The following is a 17,739-nucleotide window of genomic DNA, read 5'->3' on the forward strand; positions in this document are numbered from 1 at the left end:
CTTCTTTGCTTAGAACTGGGTTTCCATCTGAGCTCTTGATGTTCATACAAGTGATTCTCTTATCTCCAAAGGTCTCTTTAATTTTCCTGTAGGCAGCATCTATCTTACCCCTGGTGAGATAAGCCTCTACATCCTTACATTTGTCCTCTAGCCATCCCTCCTTAGCCATTTTGCACTTCCTGTCGATCTCATTTTTGAGATGTCTGTATTCCTTTTTGTCTGCTTCATTTACTGCATTTTTATATTTTCTCCTTTCATCAATTAAATTCAAAATTTTTTTGTTATCCAAGGATATCTACTAGCCCTTGTCTTTTTACCTACTTGATCCTCTGCTGCCTTCACTACTTCATCCCTCAAAGCTACCCATTCTTCTTCTACTGTACTTCTTTCCCCGATTTCTGTCAATTGGTCCCTTATGCTCTCCCTGAAACTATGTACAACCTCCGGTTCTTTTAGTTTATCCAGGTCCCATCTCCTTAAATGCCTACCTTTTTGCAGTTTCTTCAGTTTTAATCTACAGGTCGTAACCAATAGATTGTGGTCAGAGTCCACATCTGCCCCTGGAAATGTCTTACAATTTAAAACCTGGTTCCTAAATCTCTGTCTTATCATTATATAGTCTATCTGAAACCTGCAGTATCTCCAGGCTTCTTCCATGTATACAGTCTTCTTTCATAATTCTTGAGCCGAGTGTTAGCTATGATTAAGTTGTGCTCTGTGGAGAATTCTACCAGGCGGCTTCCTCTTTCATTTCTTTGCCCCAGTCCATATTCACCTACTATGTTTCTTCTCTCCCTTTTCCTACTTTCAAATTGCAGTCACCCATGACTATTAAATTTTCATCACCCTTCACTACCTGAATAACTTCTTTTATTTGATCATACATTTCTTCAATTTCTTTGTCATCTGCAGAGCTAGTTGGAATATAAACTTGTACTACTGTAGTAGGTGTGGGCTTCATACCTATCTTGGCCACAATAATGCATTCACTATGCTGTTTGTAGTAGCTTACCTGCATTCCTATTTTCCTATTCATTATTAAACCTACTCCTGCATTACCCGTATTTGATTTTGTGTTTATAATCCTGTAGTCACCTGACCAGAAATCTTGTTCCTCCTGCCACCGAACTTCACTAATTCCCACTATATTTAACTTTAACCTATCCATTTCCCTTTTTAAATTTTCTAACCTACCTGCCCAGTTAAGGGATCTGACATTCCACGCTCCGATCCGTAGAACACCAGTTTTCTTTCTCCTGATAATGACATCCTCTTGAGTAGTTCTCACCTGGAGATCCGAATGGGGGACTATTTTACCTCCAGAATATTTTACCCAAGAGGATGCCATCATCATTTAATCATACAGTAAAGCTGCATGCCCTCTGGAAAAATTATGGCCGTAGTTTCCCCTTGCTTTCAGCCGTTCGCAGTACCAACACCGCAAGGCCGTTTTGGTTATTGTTACAAGGCCAGATCAGTCAATCATCCAGACTGTTGCCCCTGCAATTACTGAAAAGGCTGCTGCCCCTCTTCAGGAACCACACGTTTGTCTGGCCTCTCAACAGATAACCCTCCATTGTGGCTGCAACTACGATACGGCTATCTGTATTGCTGAGGCACGCAAGCCTCCCCACCAACGGCAGGGCCCATGGTTCATGGGGGGAGGGACAGAGGGATAGAGATACAATTAAAATCTCTCAAAAGAGGAAAGGCCGCTGGACCTGATGGGATATGAGTTCGATTTTACACAGAGTACGAGAAGGAACTTGCCCCCCTTCTTGCAGCGGTGTACCGTAGGTCTCCAGAAGAGTGTAGCGTTCCAAAGGATTGGAAAATGGCACAGGTCATCCCCGTTTTCAAGAAGGGACGTTGAACAGATGTGCATAGCTATAGACCTGTATCTCTAACGTCGATCAGTTTTAGAATTTTGTAACACGTGATATGTTTGAATATAATGACTTTTCTGGAGACTAGAAATCTACTCTGTAGGAATCAGCATGGGTTTCAAAAAAGACGGTAGTGTGAAACCCAGCTCGCACTATTCGTCCACGAGACTCAGAGGGCCATAGACACCGGTTCACAGATAGATGCCGTGTTTCTTGACTTCTGCAAGGCGTTCGATACAGTTCCCCACAGTTGTTCAATGAACAAAGTAGAAGCATATGGATTATCAAACTAATTGTGTGATTGGATTGAAGAGTTCCTAGATAACAGAACGCAGCAAGTCATTCTCAATGGAGAGAAGTCATCTGAAGTGAGAATGATTTCAGGCGTGCCGCAGAGGAGTGTCATAGGACCGTTGCTATTCACAATATACATAAATGACCTTGTGGATGACATCGGAAGTTCACTGAGGCTTTTTTCAGATGATGCTGTGGTGTATCGAGAGGTTGTAACAATGGAAAATTGTACTGAAATGCAGGAGGATCAGCAGCGAATTGATGCATGGTGCAGGGATTGGCAATTCAATCTCAATGCAGACAAGTGTAATGTGCTGCGAATACATAGAAAGATAGATCCTTTATCATTTAGCTACAAAATAGCAGGTCAGCAACTGGAAGCAGTTAATTCCATAAATAATCTGGGAGTACGCATTAGAAGAGATTTAAAATGGAATGATCATATAAAGTTGATCGTCGGTAAAGCAGATGCCAGACTGAGATTCATTGGAAGAATCCTAAGGAAATTCAATCCAAAAACAAAGGAAGTAGGTTACAGTACGCTTGTTTGCCCACTGTTTGAATACTGCTCAGCAGTGTGGGATCCATACCAGATACGGTTGATAGAAGAGATAGAGAAGATCCAACGGAGAGCAGTGCGCTTCGTTACAGGATCATTTAGTAATTGCGAAAGCGTTACGGAGATGATAGATAAACTCCAGTGGAAGACTCTGCAGGAGAGATGGTCAGTAGCTCGGTACGGGCTTTTGTTAAGTTTCGAGAACATACCTTCACCGAAGAGTCAAGCAGTATATTCCTCCCCGCTACGTATATCTCGCCAAGAGACCATTAGGATAAAATCAGAGAGATTAGAGCCCACACCGAAGCATACCGACAATTCTTCTTTCCACGAACAATACGAGATTGAAATAGAAGGCAGAACCGATAGAGGTACTCAGGGTACCCTCCTCCACACACCGTCAGGCGGCTTGCAGAGTATGGATGTAGATGTAGATGCTTGCCCACACCCACTCCTTAGACTACTGCCAAGTCAAAGGGTTTGTAAGTGTGTGACCGACTACATGTTAGTTGACTTGGACAGGATTTGTGATTGGTGTAAAGAATGGCAGCTCACTCTATATATAGATAAATGTAAATTAATGCAGATGAATAGGAAAAAGAATCCCATAATGTTAGAATACTCCATTAGTAGCGTAACGCTTGACACAGTCACGTCGATTGAATATTTGGGCATAACATTACAGAGCGATATGAAGGTGCGCATGCTTAATGTGTCAGCGCAATAAAATTGGCAGGCATGTTATTGCACCGTCAGCAAGGTTTATGCACATTCATGTCGACGTTGTGGGACCCCTTCCACATGCTGGAGGCCACCAGTATTTACTTACGGCCATCGACCGTTTCACTAGATGGTCAGAGGCCTACATCATAAGAGACATCTCAGCTGAGCCCGCATCTCGTGGTCGTGCAGTAGTGTTCTTGCTTCCCACACCCGGGTTCCCGGGTTCTATTCCTCGCGGAGTCCGGGATTTTCTCTGCCTCGTGATGGCTGGGTGTTGTGTGATGTCCTTAGGTTAGTTAGATTTAAGTAGTTCTAAGTTCTAGGGGACTGATGACCACAGCAGTTGAGTCCCATAGTGCTCAGAGCCATTTGAACCATTTTGAAGCATACCGACAATCCTTCTTTCCACGAACAATACGAGACTGGAATAGAAGGGAGAACTGATAGAGGTATTCAGTGTACCCTCCATCACACACCATCAGGTTGCTTGCAGAGTATGGATATAGATGTAGATGTAGATTTAGATGGTTGAGGGCCTTATGGAGACTATATATCCACTGTCTTTGCTAATAAGTTTTTCTGCATGCTTATCTTCAAGAATTCTTAAATAATGAGTTTTGCATTATCCACCCAGGACACTGTCTGTAGGCAATGTGGCCAGTCTTGCAATTACAATCTCAACATATATGCAAAATGCACATCTGGCAGTTGCACAGACAAAATACTGAAACTAATTGAAACTAATCATTAATACTACACATGGGGTGTGTACAAAAGGAGTTTGTGAGTGTGTGTGTGTGTGTGTGTGTGTGTGTGTTTTTGAGAAAGAGAGAGAGAGAGAGAGAGAGAGAGAGAGAGACTGATTTGGGGTAATCCTGTGGCACTGCCTCCAGTGGTCACAGACTCCTTTTTGATTACACCATAAAAATTGCTGGAAAGCCATGGCTTGTGATCCAATACTCTCAAAGTAATGTCATGTATCAATAACACAAGGTTCACTCATGCTCCAATGGATCTGATTTTATGAGTTTCTTTTCCTTGTTGTTGCTGAATTAAATAGGACCTGTTAATTAGCAACAAATATGTTCACACACAGTGACCATCTGACATTCTTTACAAACATATTTTTTGGAGCTGCTAGACAAAGGTCACTCAAGGAGCAGGTGTACCAAGAGTCTTTCTGGGCAGGACATGAAATAGCCACATCTCTCATCAGACATAAAAAAATTGATTCACATGTGCTGCACATTGCACTGAGAAGCAGTCAGTCCTTTTCAGTGTTTGATTTTGTGTCTGCTTATTTATCCTGTAGCAGCCAGTGAATTAGTCTATGCAGACCCCACAAATCCATAAGACTATCACTCTCTTGAATTGTTTGAACACTTAGAAACTGTATTTTTTGTGCAAATACACAATTTTTAAATGGAACAATGCCTATTGACATTAACAAAATAGAAGTAGTGTAAAATAGAATGTCAGTGGTGTTTATTGCACACCACAGTCTCCATCATCATCATCACCATAATCATTTAACAGTTCCAGTTTCCCGGGTACTGGTAATGAGTCTCTTCCACTTCGTCCTGTCCAAATAGACCTGTTCACGGAGAACATCATCCACTGTCCAGCCTCTGGTCACTATATCAGCCTTAATCAAGTCCATCCATCAGGTTCAAGGCCTTCCTTGAGGTCTTCTCCCATCCACCTGCCTTTCCAAATTTATTTTGGCTGCTATAGTTGGCTCCATTCTTATCACATGCCAGTACCATAGAAGTCTAGATGCACCAATTCGATCTAATAGGAATGTCTTTATTCCAGCTTCTTTCTTCACTTCCTCATTCCAGAACTTGTCCATCTTGGTCTTCTGGAAGGTGGATCTAAGAAATTTCATCTCTGATGCTTGCAACCTTGATGATTCTCTTTTGGGAAATTATGTATTTCAATACCATAATTCAACATTGGTATGAAGTAGCTATTAAACATCATTAGTTTAGCCGGTTTTGGAATCAAGTCATCCCATAAAAGTGACTTTACTTGTTGGTAAAATTCAGATCCTTTTTGCACTCAGTTGGTGATTTCATTTCTGACCAAATTATCACTGGAGTCTGTATGTGGTTTAATTATTGTCTTACAAAATGTTCAGAGACACTAGTAGTTGTCTCCTACATTTAAGGCTTGTGATGGGTCTCATCGTAGTTAACAATCATTTGCATTTATCTGTTACGCCTTACATTTGGTGCCAAAATCAGGTCGCTATCAAAATTCATTCTCATGTGTATTATTACATTTTAAATAGAAAAATAAATGGGCTCTTCTGGACATCTCTTATAATAAGGTAGCTATGTCTACAGAAGATTAATGCCTTAGTTTCACTTGGTGATATTTGTAATTCCTTCTTTACCAGCCATGAGTTGACCCACATCAAATTTCATTAAAAAGACATTTAATGTTGTGTCTTTAGTATACAGTGTAAATCACCTAAAACTTGGAAAGTGCTGTTGATGTGCAGTTTTCACAGAATGGGTTGGTAGTCAGATTGCAATAATACTTAGAAAGTGTATTTTTTGTGCAAAAATGCAGTTTTTTAAAATGGAACATTGCTTATTGACATTAACAAACTAGAAGTAGGTAAATTACAATGTCAGTGGTGTTAGTTGCAGGATTCTAGTGTGAGGCATTTATGAGATATCGTATTTTGAAAAGTTACCATACCATCACTTGTTTGTACCATTCAGTAGTGTGTAGTTGCTAGGTACGATGTTGTTATGTTTGCTTACAGTGTGATTGTATGTTCCTTGAATGCATTGTGACTTGCTGGTCAGTTGGTTTGTGACGGTCCAATTAGAAGGTCATGAGTGGATGATGGGATTTAATAATGCAGAAAAAGCCAATAAGCTCTTGGTGTATGGAGAGTGTACGGAAAATTCAGTTTGTTCTTGTACGGTGTATGCGGCAAGATAGCCCAATAGAGGTCAACCATCTAAGCAATTATTTACCAACCTCTTCAACCAGTTACATGAAAGTGGTAATGCAACACCTAGACAATGTAACAGAAGAAAACAAGTGATCAGAAGAGACGGGAATTAATGTTTTTGCAGCTCTTGCAGTTGATCCTCACATTAGCGCCTGTGTCATTGCACAAGGAAGTGACATGACTCAGGCAAGTGTCTTACGCATTCTACATTAACATAGGTTCCATTCCTATCACATCTCTCTCCATCAAGAGCTGCATGGATATAATTATGACAATTATGTTAACTTCTGTATATGAGCATTAAGACTGGATGCTCCTGATGTATCACATATCTTGGTTAATGATGTAGTCACATTTACCAATTATGGCCAAGTAAACTATCAAAACATGCACTACTGGTCTGTTGACAATCCCCGTTGACGTTGCCAGGTGGAACATCAGCATCCATAGAGTGTAAATGTGGGTTGTGGGATAGTGAACCATCAGCTCATAGGCTCATTTTTCACAGACAAAACACTGAAAGCACACAAGTATCACAGCCCCCTAACAGAGCACAGACCATCTTTCATGGCTGCTGGAATATGCCCCTTTGCAGACTAAGAGGAACCTATGGTACTGACATGACAGCTGACCATTTTTAATTATCCATTTAATGTTCTAACTTATTCTGCAACAAGTGGTCAATGGTGAATAAAATGAATACTGGAAATAATGTCTGATTAAAAGTACCCAGACACTCCTACGTAATGCGGAACTGATCACTAGATGTCATGAGAGGTTGATCTGCCAGTAGAAAGAGCTCAGTAACATTGAATGTGGACTGATCACTGAATGTCAAAAGAGTAAGGAACCTATCAGAGACATTTCAATCCTTCTTAATTGGCCCAAGTCAACTGTTGGTGATGGGATTGTGAAGCAGGAACATGCAAGAACAATCACACCCAAACCAAGTCCAGGCAATCCTCATAATTGACTGACAGGGTGTAGGAAGTACTGCTATCTTTGATATTATGCTGTGGTAATTTGTACTCATTACGTATCACCGGTTTTTGAAACTTTCAAAGATGAGTGTGCGTTCCCCAGCAGGGGCATTGTCTTGCTATTTATAGTCAACAGTGCCCAAGTGCTACTGGATAAAGAAATTTGGGTTTTGTAAGGAGCTGTTGTGTGCTGCCATGTCTGAAGCATTTGTGTAAGGAATGATTATGAGTTGAAAGTAATATGGCAGTTCCTATAGAAAAAATATTTTAGTTATTTGGTTTATTTGAAGAGAGGTGTGTGGAATTCTATGTGAAATCTGTCAAAGAAACAGCATCACGGCTGTTTTTCAGTAACTTCTGTTGATGGAACCCACTGATATTTGAACAGGTACAAAATGGCTCCCATGAACAGCAGTAACCTGTTAAGTTTAAGTGGAAATGTAATGCAGCAGTGATTAGTTCAGCATTTTGTAATTAAAGAAATTTGATATTCACAAATTGTACTGTTGTTCTTGTTGTGGTCTTCATTCCAGACACTGGTTTGATGTAGCTCTCCATGCTGTGCAAGCTTCTCTATCGGCCAATACCTACTGCAACCTACATCTTTCTGAATCTGCTTAACGTATTCATCTCTTGGTCTCCCTCTATGAGTTTTACCCTCCACGCTGCCCTCCAATACTAAATTGGTGATCCCTTGATGCCTCAGAACATGTCCTACCAATTGACCCCTTCTTCTAGTCAAGTTGTGCCACAAATTTCTCTTCTCTTCAATTCTGTTCAGTACCTCCTCATTAGTTATGTGATCTATCCCTCTAATCTTCAGCATTCTTCTGTAGCACCATATTTCAAAAGCTTCTATTCTCTTCTTGCCTAAACTATTTATCGTCTATGTTTCACTTCCATACATGGCTACACTCATACAAATACTTTCCAAAACGACTTCCTGCCACTTAAATCTATACTCGATATTGACAAATTTATCTTGTTCAGAAACACTTTCCTCACCATTGCAGGTCTACATTTTATACCCTCTCTACTTTGACCATCATCAGTTATTTTGCTCCCCAAACAGCAAAACTCATCTACTACTTTAAGTGTCAAATTTCCTAATCTACTTCCCTCAGCATCACCCAATTGAATTTAACTGATTTCCATTATCCTAATCTTGCTTTTGTTGATGTTCACCTTATATCCTCCTTTCAAGACACTGTCCATTCCATTCACCTGTCTTCCAGGTCCTTTGCTGTCTCTGACAGAACTGCAATGTCATTGGCAAACCTCAAAGTTTTTATTTCTTCTCCATGGATTTTAATTACTACTCCAAATTTTTCTTTTTTTCCCTTTACTGTTTACTCAATATACACATTGAAATTGTAAATAGCCTTTCGCTCCCTGTATTGTACCCCTGCCACCTCCAGAATTTGAAAGAGATTATTCCAGTCAACATTGTCAAAAGCTTTCTCTAAGTCTACAAATGCTAGAAATGTAGGTTTGCCCTTCCTTAACCTATCTTCTAAGATAAGTTGTAGGGTCAGTATTGCCTCATGTGTTGCAACATTTCTACAGAATGCAAACTGATCTTCGCCGAGGTCGGCTTCCATCAGTTTTTCCATTCATCTGTGAAGAATTTGTGTTAGTATTTTGCAGCCATGACTTATGAAACTGATAGTTCAGTAGTTTTCACATCTGTCAGCACCTATTTTCTTTGGGATTGGGATTATGATATTCTTCTTGAAGTCTGAGGGTATTTTGCCTGTGTCATACATCTTGCTCACCAGATGGTAGAGTTTTGTCAGGGCTGGCTCTACCATGTTTCGACTTAGGTCTTCCAGTGCTCTGTCAAACTCTTCACTCTGATGGAAAAAAAGATCACGGTGCCAAGAAGGAGTTGTGTGACATAAAAAAAAAAAAGTTGGAAGGCGTGTTTCTACATCTGAATGATGATGTCTATTTATATTTCACACCAGTTACATCAGAGTACTGCAAATCAGGTTTCGTTTAAATACACACCATATAGTGATTACCTTTGTGAATGGGCATGGTGAGTTGATATTAATCAACAATGCCTTAAAGCAACAAAGACACTTTATCGACACCTCGCTGACTTTGAAAGAGGTCATGTAATAGGGCTATGAGAAACTGTATGTTTCTTCTGTGATACTGATGAAAGAACTGACAGGAACGTAGCCATCATACATCACTGGTAGGAGCAGTGGACACCAGAATGTATGATCACAAGAAGACCAGGCTCTGGATGACCACATGGCACTACTGACAGGGAAGACCATCATGTTTGATGTATGGCTCTGGCACACTGTACTGCATCTGCAGCAACAATTTGAACAGCAGTTAGCATCTCAGTGACACAACAAACTGTTAAAAATCAGTTATTTCAAGGATAGCTCTGAGCCAGACACCCTGTACCATGCATTCCACTTACCTCAAAGTGCTACCATTTGCTACTTTAGTAGTATCAAGCAAGAGCTCACTCAAAGGCAGGTTGGAGATCTGTTGTTCAAATGGCTCTGAGCACTATGGGACTTAACATCTGAGGTCATCAGTCCCCTAGAACTTAGAACTACTTAAACCTAACTAACCTAAGGACATCACACACATCCATACCCGAGGCAGGATTCGAACCTACGAGGAGATCTGTTGGGTTTTCTGATGAAATCTTATTCTGTCTCGGGGCCAGTGATGGCCGTGTGTTGATTACAAGGAGGCCAGTTAAGGTCCTGCAACCAAATTGTCTGTGTGCTAGACACAATGGTCCGACACATGGTGTTACAGTCTGGGGTGTGATTTCATATGATAGCAAGAGCACCCCTCTCTCACTCACACAAACGCAAATCACACATACAACTGCAGTCTCAAGCAACTGAACAGCTGAAATTACACTGCCAACTATGGAACATCATCGGGTGACAACTCCAGCATCATCCAAAATCAGCATTAACTGTCCCTGTATTGATTAACCAAGTGCAACAGGCACTGAACTCTGCCTCACAAACTGAAGCCTATCACCCGTAATGCAATGCATACATGTCTGCATGCTTGCATTCAACGTTTTCATGGTTACGCCAGTTATTATTATATCAGCACTTCACATTTGCAATGGTATGTATCACACTTATCTGTGATCTTGCAAAGTTAATCACTTGAATATGTTATCTAGACAAATGTATTCCTGAAATTTCATTTCTCTACATTAATTATTTTTTGCTGTTTTATCTGTCAGTGTATAAGAGACAAGGGTCCATAATGGGCATATGGTCAAGTTCATTTAGTTCTTGTGTTTGATAGTCACAAAAATTGATAAAAAATAGACTAAATAGTTTTATAAGGGTGGTTGCAGAAAATCATATGAAATTAGCTCCCAAAATCCACAAATTTCTGTAGTCACTGTTAGGTGACAATTGAGGTGGTGTAAAGAGTAATGCCACTGGACAGTGGATGACTGGAAATGAGTAACTTTGAGTGATGACTCACTTTATACTCAGTGGCAATCTGATGGAAATGTTTAAATCTGGAGAATGTTACCTGCCATCATGTACAGTGAAGTACGGATGAGGTGCTGTTATGCTATGAGTGTGTTTTTCGTGGGTAGGATGTGATCCCCTTATTGTGTTCTAGAAAACACTAAATGCAGAAAGATATCAACACATCTTATAGAACTGTGTACTGCATACAACTGAGGAACAGTTTTGAGATGATGATGATTGTTTGTACCAGCATGACAATTCACTCTGTCTTACATCAGCATCTGTAAGACACTGTTTTGTGGACAATAATATTCCCAGAATTGACAGACCTGCCCAGAGTCCTGATCTGAGCCAAATACAACACCTTTGGGATGAGTTAAGAGCATCAGCTTCATTCCACACCCCAATTTTCAACATCACGATCTCTCTGATTTCAGCTCTCAAGGAAGAATGGACACCTCACAACTTGTCTCTGACAGAGTTTAGGCAAAGGATGAACACACCCCATATTAATCTCCACTGATAGGAATCTGGAAACTTTTGAGCAGATAACGTATTTTGTGCTCCATAACACCAAGTTCATGAATTTCTATCTGAGTATCCCAATAATACAGCATAAGATTCTAATCCTTCTGGAGCATTATTTATTGGAATTTGGGTGCGGTGGAGATACCTCTCAATAAATATCACTGCACCACAATATTCATTCTCTCTATCTGCTTTTATGATTTGATACTGTCTGGGGAGAGGGAATATTAGCTATGTTTACTGATAAATGGATGGAAATATTTACTGAACTGATGTACTGTACTGTAAAATAGTAATTTTATTACCTTTTGCAGACTTTGCATTCTGCTGTAATAAAATTAGTCACATTATTTCTTGCTGACATTAGTAGTTTTTTTCCAAGATGTAGATTATGCTACACTGTTAATAACAACAGGATTAACTTCTCATCCCCCTGATTTTGTTCTAGTTCTTTAAGTATTACTTCAACTATGTACTGTTTTACACAGTCATCTCTCTGGATATGCTCTTCATTACATGCTGGTTGAGATAGGTCAGCACACAACTGTTTCGTCTAGCACAAACTGATGAACAGTAGTGAAGTTCCTTTTGTTATGCAATCCCTACCATTATTCATTCAGTGTCCTTTTGCTTTGGATAAGTGGGTGGAAATTAGTATTTACTGCTTGCATGAGTGCTGTACATTGCTTACTAAACGCAATTTACAGTGGACCAAGTCTTTCCTATTGTGAGTTACAGGAATTAGATCTGCTTTGATAATCAGTCAAGGACTACTTTTCATAAGGGTAACGATTTTCCTGAATTGCCTATACTTTCATTGCCATCTCACTGCCTATGTTAATGTTTGAACTTAAGCTGAGCATATGCTTCCTTAATGGATATGATATGCCAAACATATATTTTGCATATTCTGCTTTATGCATTGTGGGAGTAGTCTGCAGTTAGTACTATCTTCAATGTGCAGTTCACCATCTTGTAATACTGCTTCCACATATACTGCTATGGCTGTCATTTTCATTGTTTACTCATGAGGCCAAACTGTAAGCAATTGTAACAGATGCACACAAGCAGAGTATTGAATTACCTCACACCCTGTGTTTTACAAGAGAATTCAGGTTTATAATGTAATTTCAGTTCTCATACTGCCTTGTAACAAATATCTAGTAAGCCTATTAACTTCTAATATTTTTACTGTAAACTCAATATCCTGTTTAATCTCATCTGGATCCCCATCTGTGTGGATTCCTTATGAATACCTTGTCTACAGACTGCATCAAGTGGCATTCTAGATTCCAGATCTTTACTTTTAAAACACATGACATGACTACATAATTAGCTGCTGTTGCTGACACACATCTTTTTTCTGTTGGTGTTGTGTTAAGAATTTGATTAAGCAATTCTAGGGAGTACCGATGCAATATTTTATCAGTTTTGTATAAAATTTTCAAGGGTCATCCAGAGAGTAAAGAATGTTTTGTCAGAACTAAATAAAAATGAAAGATAGCAATGCAAAACACCGTCAATGGCGAGTATGATGTCTTTTAAGAAATATTATAGTACTGTGAATCCCAACCATGAGAAGTTAATCACCTGTTTACAAAGTTATAGCACCTTGCTCTATTTTTTAATGTAGGAGCCGTAACTGTTGAGGCACTAGTTGTCATGATGGGACCAATTTTTCAATTTCCATGTTGTACTCCTCTACCACCAAAGAGTTGAGCTGGGATATCACTCCTCATTTGAGGTCTTCATCATTTGTGAGGTGTTTTCCACCTAAAAATTCCTTTATTTTTGAGAATAACTGAAAATCACATGCTGCCAAGACAGAGCTGTAAGGAAAATGTCCAAATACTTCTGACTTAAGATGCTGATGTTCTTGCTGTGTTTCAACTGATGCATGAGGCAGCACATTGTCATGAATAAAAAAAACACCTTTGCTGACAACATTACACATCACTTAAGTCTGTCCCTGGTAGCTGAGTGGTCAGCACGACGGAATGTCATACCTAACAGCCCAGGTTCGATTCCCGGCTGGGTCGGAGATTTTCTCCGCTCAGGGACTGGGACTTTTCAATTGGTGGGTTTTCAATGGGTACAACTATTTTGGAACGTTACAGAATAAAAAGGCATCACTGTTCAGCAACAAAACTTGGCTCACACTGAGATGGGGAAAGAATCTAACTGGCACTCTTGTGATTGTGGTGGTGGAAGATCAGTGCTGGGCATGGTATGCAATCATTCTTTACTTTCTGGACGACTCTTATAACTTGTTCACATTCTTCTGTAACTTCAACAAAAAACATATATGGGCCTCCATCTATTGTTCTGTATTATCACAGCTTTTTCATAGTGTTATTACTGGATAGATTCAGCTTAGATTCCGTGGAAACTGATTCATCTATCATTCTATAGTCTGATTCTGCATGTTAATTTGTATTTTCTGTCTCTCTATTTTCTCCTCCTTTCAGGAATTTGTCTGTTCTTATATTTGTTTCCAGTTCACTCCATCTCCTTCTGTTTGGATTAGTATCATGTCCAAATAGGCCTTGAAGAATGAACGGTACCGAACGACTGCCAGATCATCGTCAACCCATAGGCATCACTGGATGCATATATGGTGGAGCACATGGTCAGCACACCGCTCTCCCAGCTGATGTCAGTTTTCATGACAGGAGCCACTACTTCTCAATCAAGTAGCTTACCAACTGGCTCCACAAGGGCTGAGTGCACCCTGCTTGCCAACAGTGTTCAGAAGACCTGGACAGTCACTCATCCAAGGGCTAGCCTAGCTTGACAGAGATTAACTTTGGCAATATGATGGTAACTGGTGTTATCATTGGGGCAAGGCCACAGGCTATTAGATTAATTACTTAACTCAGTTTCAATATAAATCTCTCTGACCTCAATTAATTACAGTGAAACCATGCTTTCGTACTTTTCACACACACACACACACACACACACACACACACACACACACACACACACACACACACACACACCTAACGATGAGAATAAATTCTTGAAACACATTTTGCTCAGCATGAATAAAATATGTAATCAGTGCTGTGTTTACACTAAAATCATCTGTGCAACGCAAAGTGAATGACGGTGTCAACTAGTGCTCCAAGTGGCCATACATCAAAACACACTAAATATGGCTCAACAAAGGTGTCACAATGATCACAACAATCACGAAACTGCTTTTGCAGTAGAGACAGTTTGGAAATGGTTGTGATTGGTCATGATATCTTCATTGGAATGAACCTAGTTTGTTCCAATAATTAGGCTTTTATTTAAAAAGTTTAGTATCTGATAATGCTCTGGCATGTTACTGTTGCCTAAGTCATGGATTTTTCTACTGGTACCCCTGAATTCGACTGCATGTTTGAACACAGCAAAAAATTTGAAACACATACTGAGGTGACAAAAGTAATGGTATAGCAGTATGTATATATACATATGGCAGTAGTTTCTTGTACACAAGGTATAAAAGGGCAGTGAATTGGTAGAGGTGTCATTTGTACTGAGGTGATTCATCTGAAAAGGCTTCTGGCATGACTCTGGCTGCATGAGGGGAATTAACAGTCTTTAAACACAGAATGATAATTGGAGATAGATGCATGGGATATTCTATTTCGGCAGTCATTAGGGAATTCAATATTCTGAGATTCACAGTGTCAAAAGTGTGCAGAGAGTACCAAATTTTAGGCATTACTTCTCACCACAGACAAGGCAGTGGCTGACAGCCTTCACTTAACAACCGAGACCATCGGCGTTTACGCAAAGTTCTCATTGCTAACAGACAAGTAACACTGTATGAAATAACCAATTAATGTGAGATGTATGGCAAACCAGTGCAGCAAAATTTGGCATTAATGGGCTATGACAGCAGACAACTGACGCAAATGCCTTTGCTAAGAGCACGGCATTGCTTGCAGCACCTCTCCTAGGCTCATGACCATATCGATTGGACCTTAGGAACTGGAAAACAGTGGCCTGGACAGATGAGTCCTGATTTCAGTTGGTAAGAGCTGATGGTAGGGGCAAGGGTGGTGCAGACTCCACAAAGCCATGGAGTCAAGATGTCAACAAGACACTGTGCATGGTGGTGGTGCGCCATAATGGTGTGGGTTGTGTTTATATGGAATGGCCTGGATTATGATTATTTTCAGCTACTTAGAGATCATTTGGCACCTTTCATTGACTTCATATTCCCAAACAATGTGGAATTTTTATAGATGACAATGTGCCCTGTCACTGGTCCACAATTGCTAATCATTGGTTTGAAGAACATTGTGAAGAATTGGAGCAAGCTTTGTAGCCACGCAGATTGTCCAGCATGAATCCCATAAAACATTTATGGGACAAAATTGAGAAGTCAGTTCATGCACAAAATCCTGCACTGGCAACACCTTCCCAATTATAAATGGCGACAGAGGCGGCATGGCTCTATATCTGTGCAGGGGACTTCCAGTGACTTGCTGAGTCCATGCCACATCAGGTTGCTGCACTAAGCTATGCAAAAGGAGGTCTGACATGATATTAGGACACGCTATGACTTTTGTCAGCTCAGTGTATCTTCTTCATTTGATGATAAGTATGTAAAACAACCAGCAACAATGTTTTCAAGTATCTCTCATGCTCGCAGTGATTAAATAAGTAACTTTTTAAAACTGAAATGAATATGCTTAATGCTGGTAAGCTGAATACCTAATCTGAAGTGCAGTGAACTACTGTACCTGTAACTCATTGATTGCAACCCATGAGTTAGATGGGAAACCTTGAAGCATTGGTACAAGGAACTGTAGACAGCCAGACCAATGTCCAATCAGGAGCATCATGCAGATGAGGTTGAAAATTCGCATGAAGACACTGGCCATGTTGAGGAACTGTAACACAGAAACAAAGAAGCTTTCTTAGCTTGTAAGAGAGGAAAGGCTGTGCTGTGAATTTTATTTTCAACCAAGAAATTTACATAGTGCCTATCAAAACATTGTCTCTTCAACCCTGCATATGTTGTTCTCCAACTTTACATAGTTTATATAAATTTCATTTCAGTAAATTAGGAAAAAAGACATTTCCTGTAATAAAATATATCATTATTTTGAGGTACATCACATTTGCATCTTAAGTTACACTGGCTGGTGACTTACTCACTGGAAGTAGAAGGAAAAATTGTTCAGTATTGAGATGACATTGTTTTACTGTTCAGTATTATTTTACTTTATAAGTATAGTACATAACAGGCAGCCAACATTTCACTGTTGCCATATACAATACTGCTTTGCATATGACATCCATGTGATCACAGCAGAAGTTTTGTGCCATAATCAAATATAAATGTCCTATTAACTACTGTTAGAATGGTTATGAACCTGTAAATCAATGAGAATATGCATTTATGAAATCAAGAACTTAATGCAGAATTCATATGTCAGTAGCAGTTACCATGTGAATCATCTTAATATCTAAATAACATCACCTGCACAAAAATAGAAAGGTATAGTCTGAAAATTAAAAACTGCTTTTGAACACATTATCATGATGTTCTGCCATGACAGAATCCTGTACATGCAGAAAAGTTACTTCTTAAAAGCCTTTATCACTTCTAGAAAACAAACTAACAAAACAAATATTTGGCATAAGTGTATGCCAACATCCATTGCACACAATAGAAAGGTAAAAGTGAATATATAAACTGAACTGAATGGATACTGCAGTCTGCAGAACCAACTAAACATTCCCAGGGCCACTGCAAAAAAGGAAGGAGATGCACAGCCACAAGTCAAGAATGACTATGTGATATATGTTCATTTCCTAGAGAGTGGAAGCATTGGGAATTGATAACAAGGCAAGTATGGTGTTGGAAATCAGACTGCATAGGACAAATGATGATTTTCAAGGTAGGAGCAATCAACAAGGTAAATACATCTAAAGGAGAAAATTTGTAAGCTGGGAAAATAAGGAAGGAAGCAGGTGCCAGTGCTGACAGAACATAAAATTCAAATAAGGAAGTGCTCTGATGATAGTATGTCTTAAATGTTAGAGAGCTAGAAATGAGAATACCTTCATGTAAATCATAGCATGTCAGTCTCCAAAATATATAGTTCTAATGTATTTGTGATAGTCAATGAAAATATGGAAACTGGGTTTCCAGAGATTTGAGATGAAAATTGCCAGATAGGTCTTCCAGCTGGCTTATTGTCGCACACCTCCATTAGTTTAATTGGTTTTCCCCAAACTGTGTTGCATTTCTTTTGTCCCTCGTTTCAGTTATTCTTTCAATTGGATGTTAATTATCTCAGTACAATTA

General features: G+C 39.6%; 1 protein-coding gene across 3 annotated transcripts in view; it reads right to left on the reverse strand.

The window, feature by feature from the left end:
* Positions 1 to 17,739, reverse strand: part of LOC126271925 (potassium/sodium hyperpolarization-activated cyclic nucleotide-gated channel 2) — a 2,360,296-nt gene that overhangs the window by 63,193 nt on the left and 2,279,364 nt on the right. For all 3 annotated transcript variants that reach the window (XM_049974334.1, XM_049974335.1, XM_049974333.1), the window contains one exon: positions 16,166 to 16,315. In XM_049974334.1, coding sequence (XP_049830291.1) covers positions 16,166 to 16,315 — 150 coding nt within the window. The remainder of the gene's footprint in view (positions 1 to 16,165; positions 16,316 to 17,739) is intronic.

This window comes from Schistocerca gregaria, chromosome 5 (genome assembly GCF_023897955.1).
Source record: "Schistocerca gregaria isolate iqSchGreg1 chromosome 5, iqSchGreg1.2, whole genome shotgun sequence".
NCBI lineage: Eukaryota > Metazoa > Arthropoda > Insecta > Orthoptera > Acrididae > Schistocerca > Schistocerca gregaria.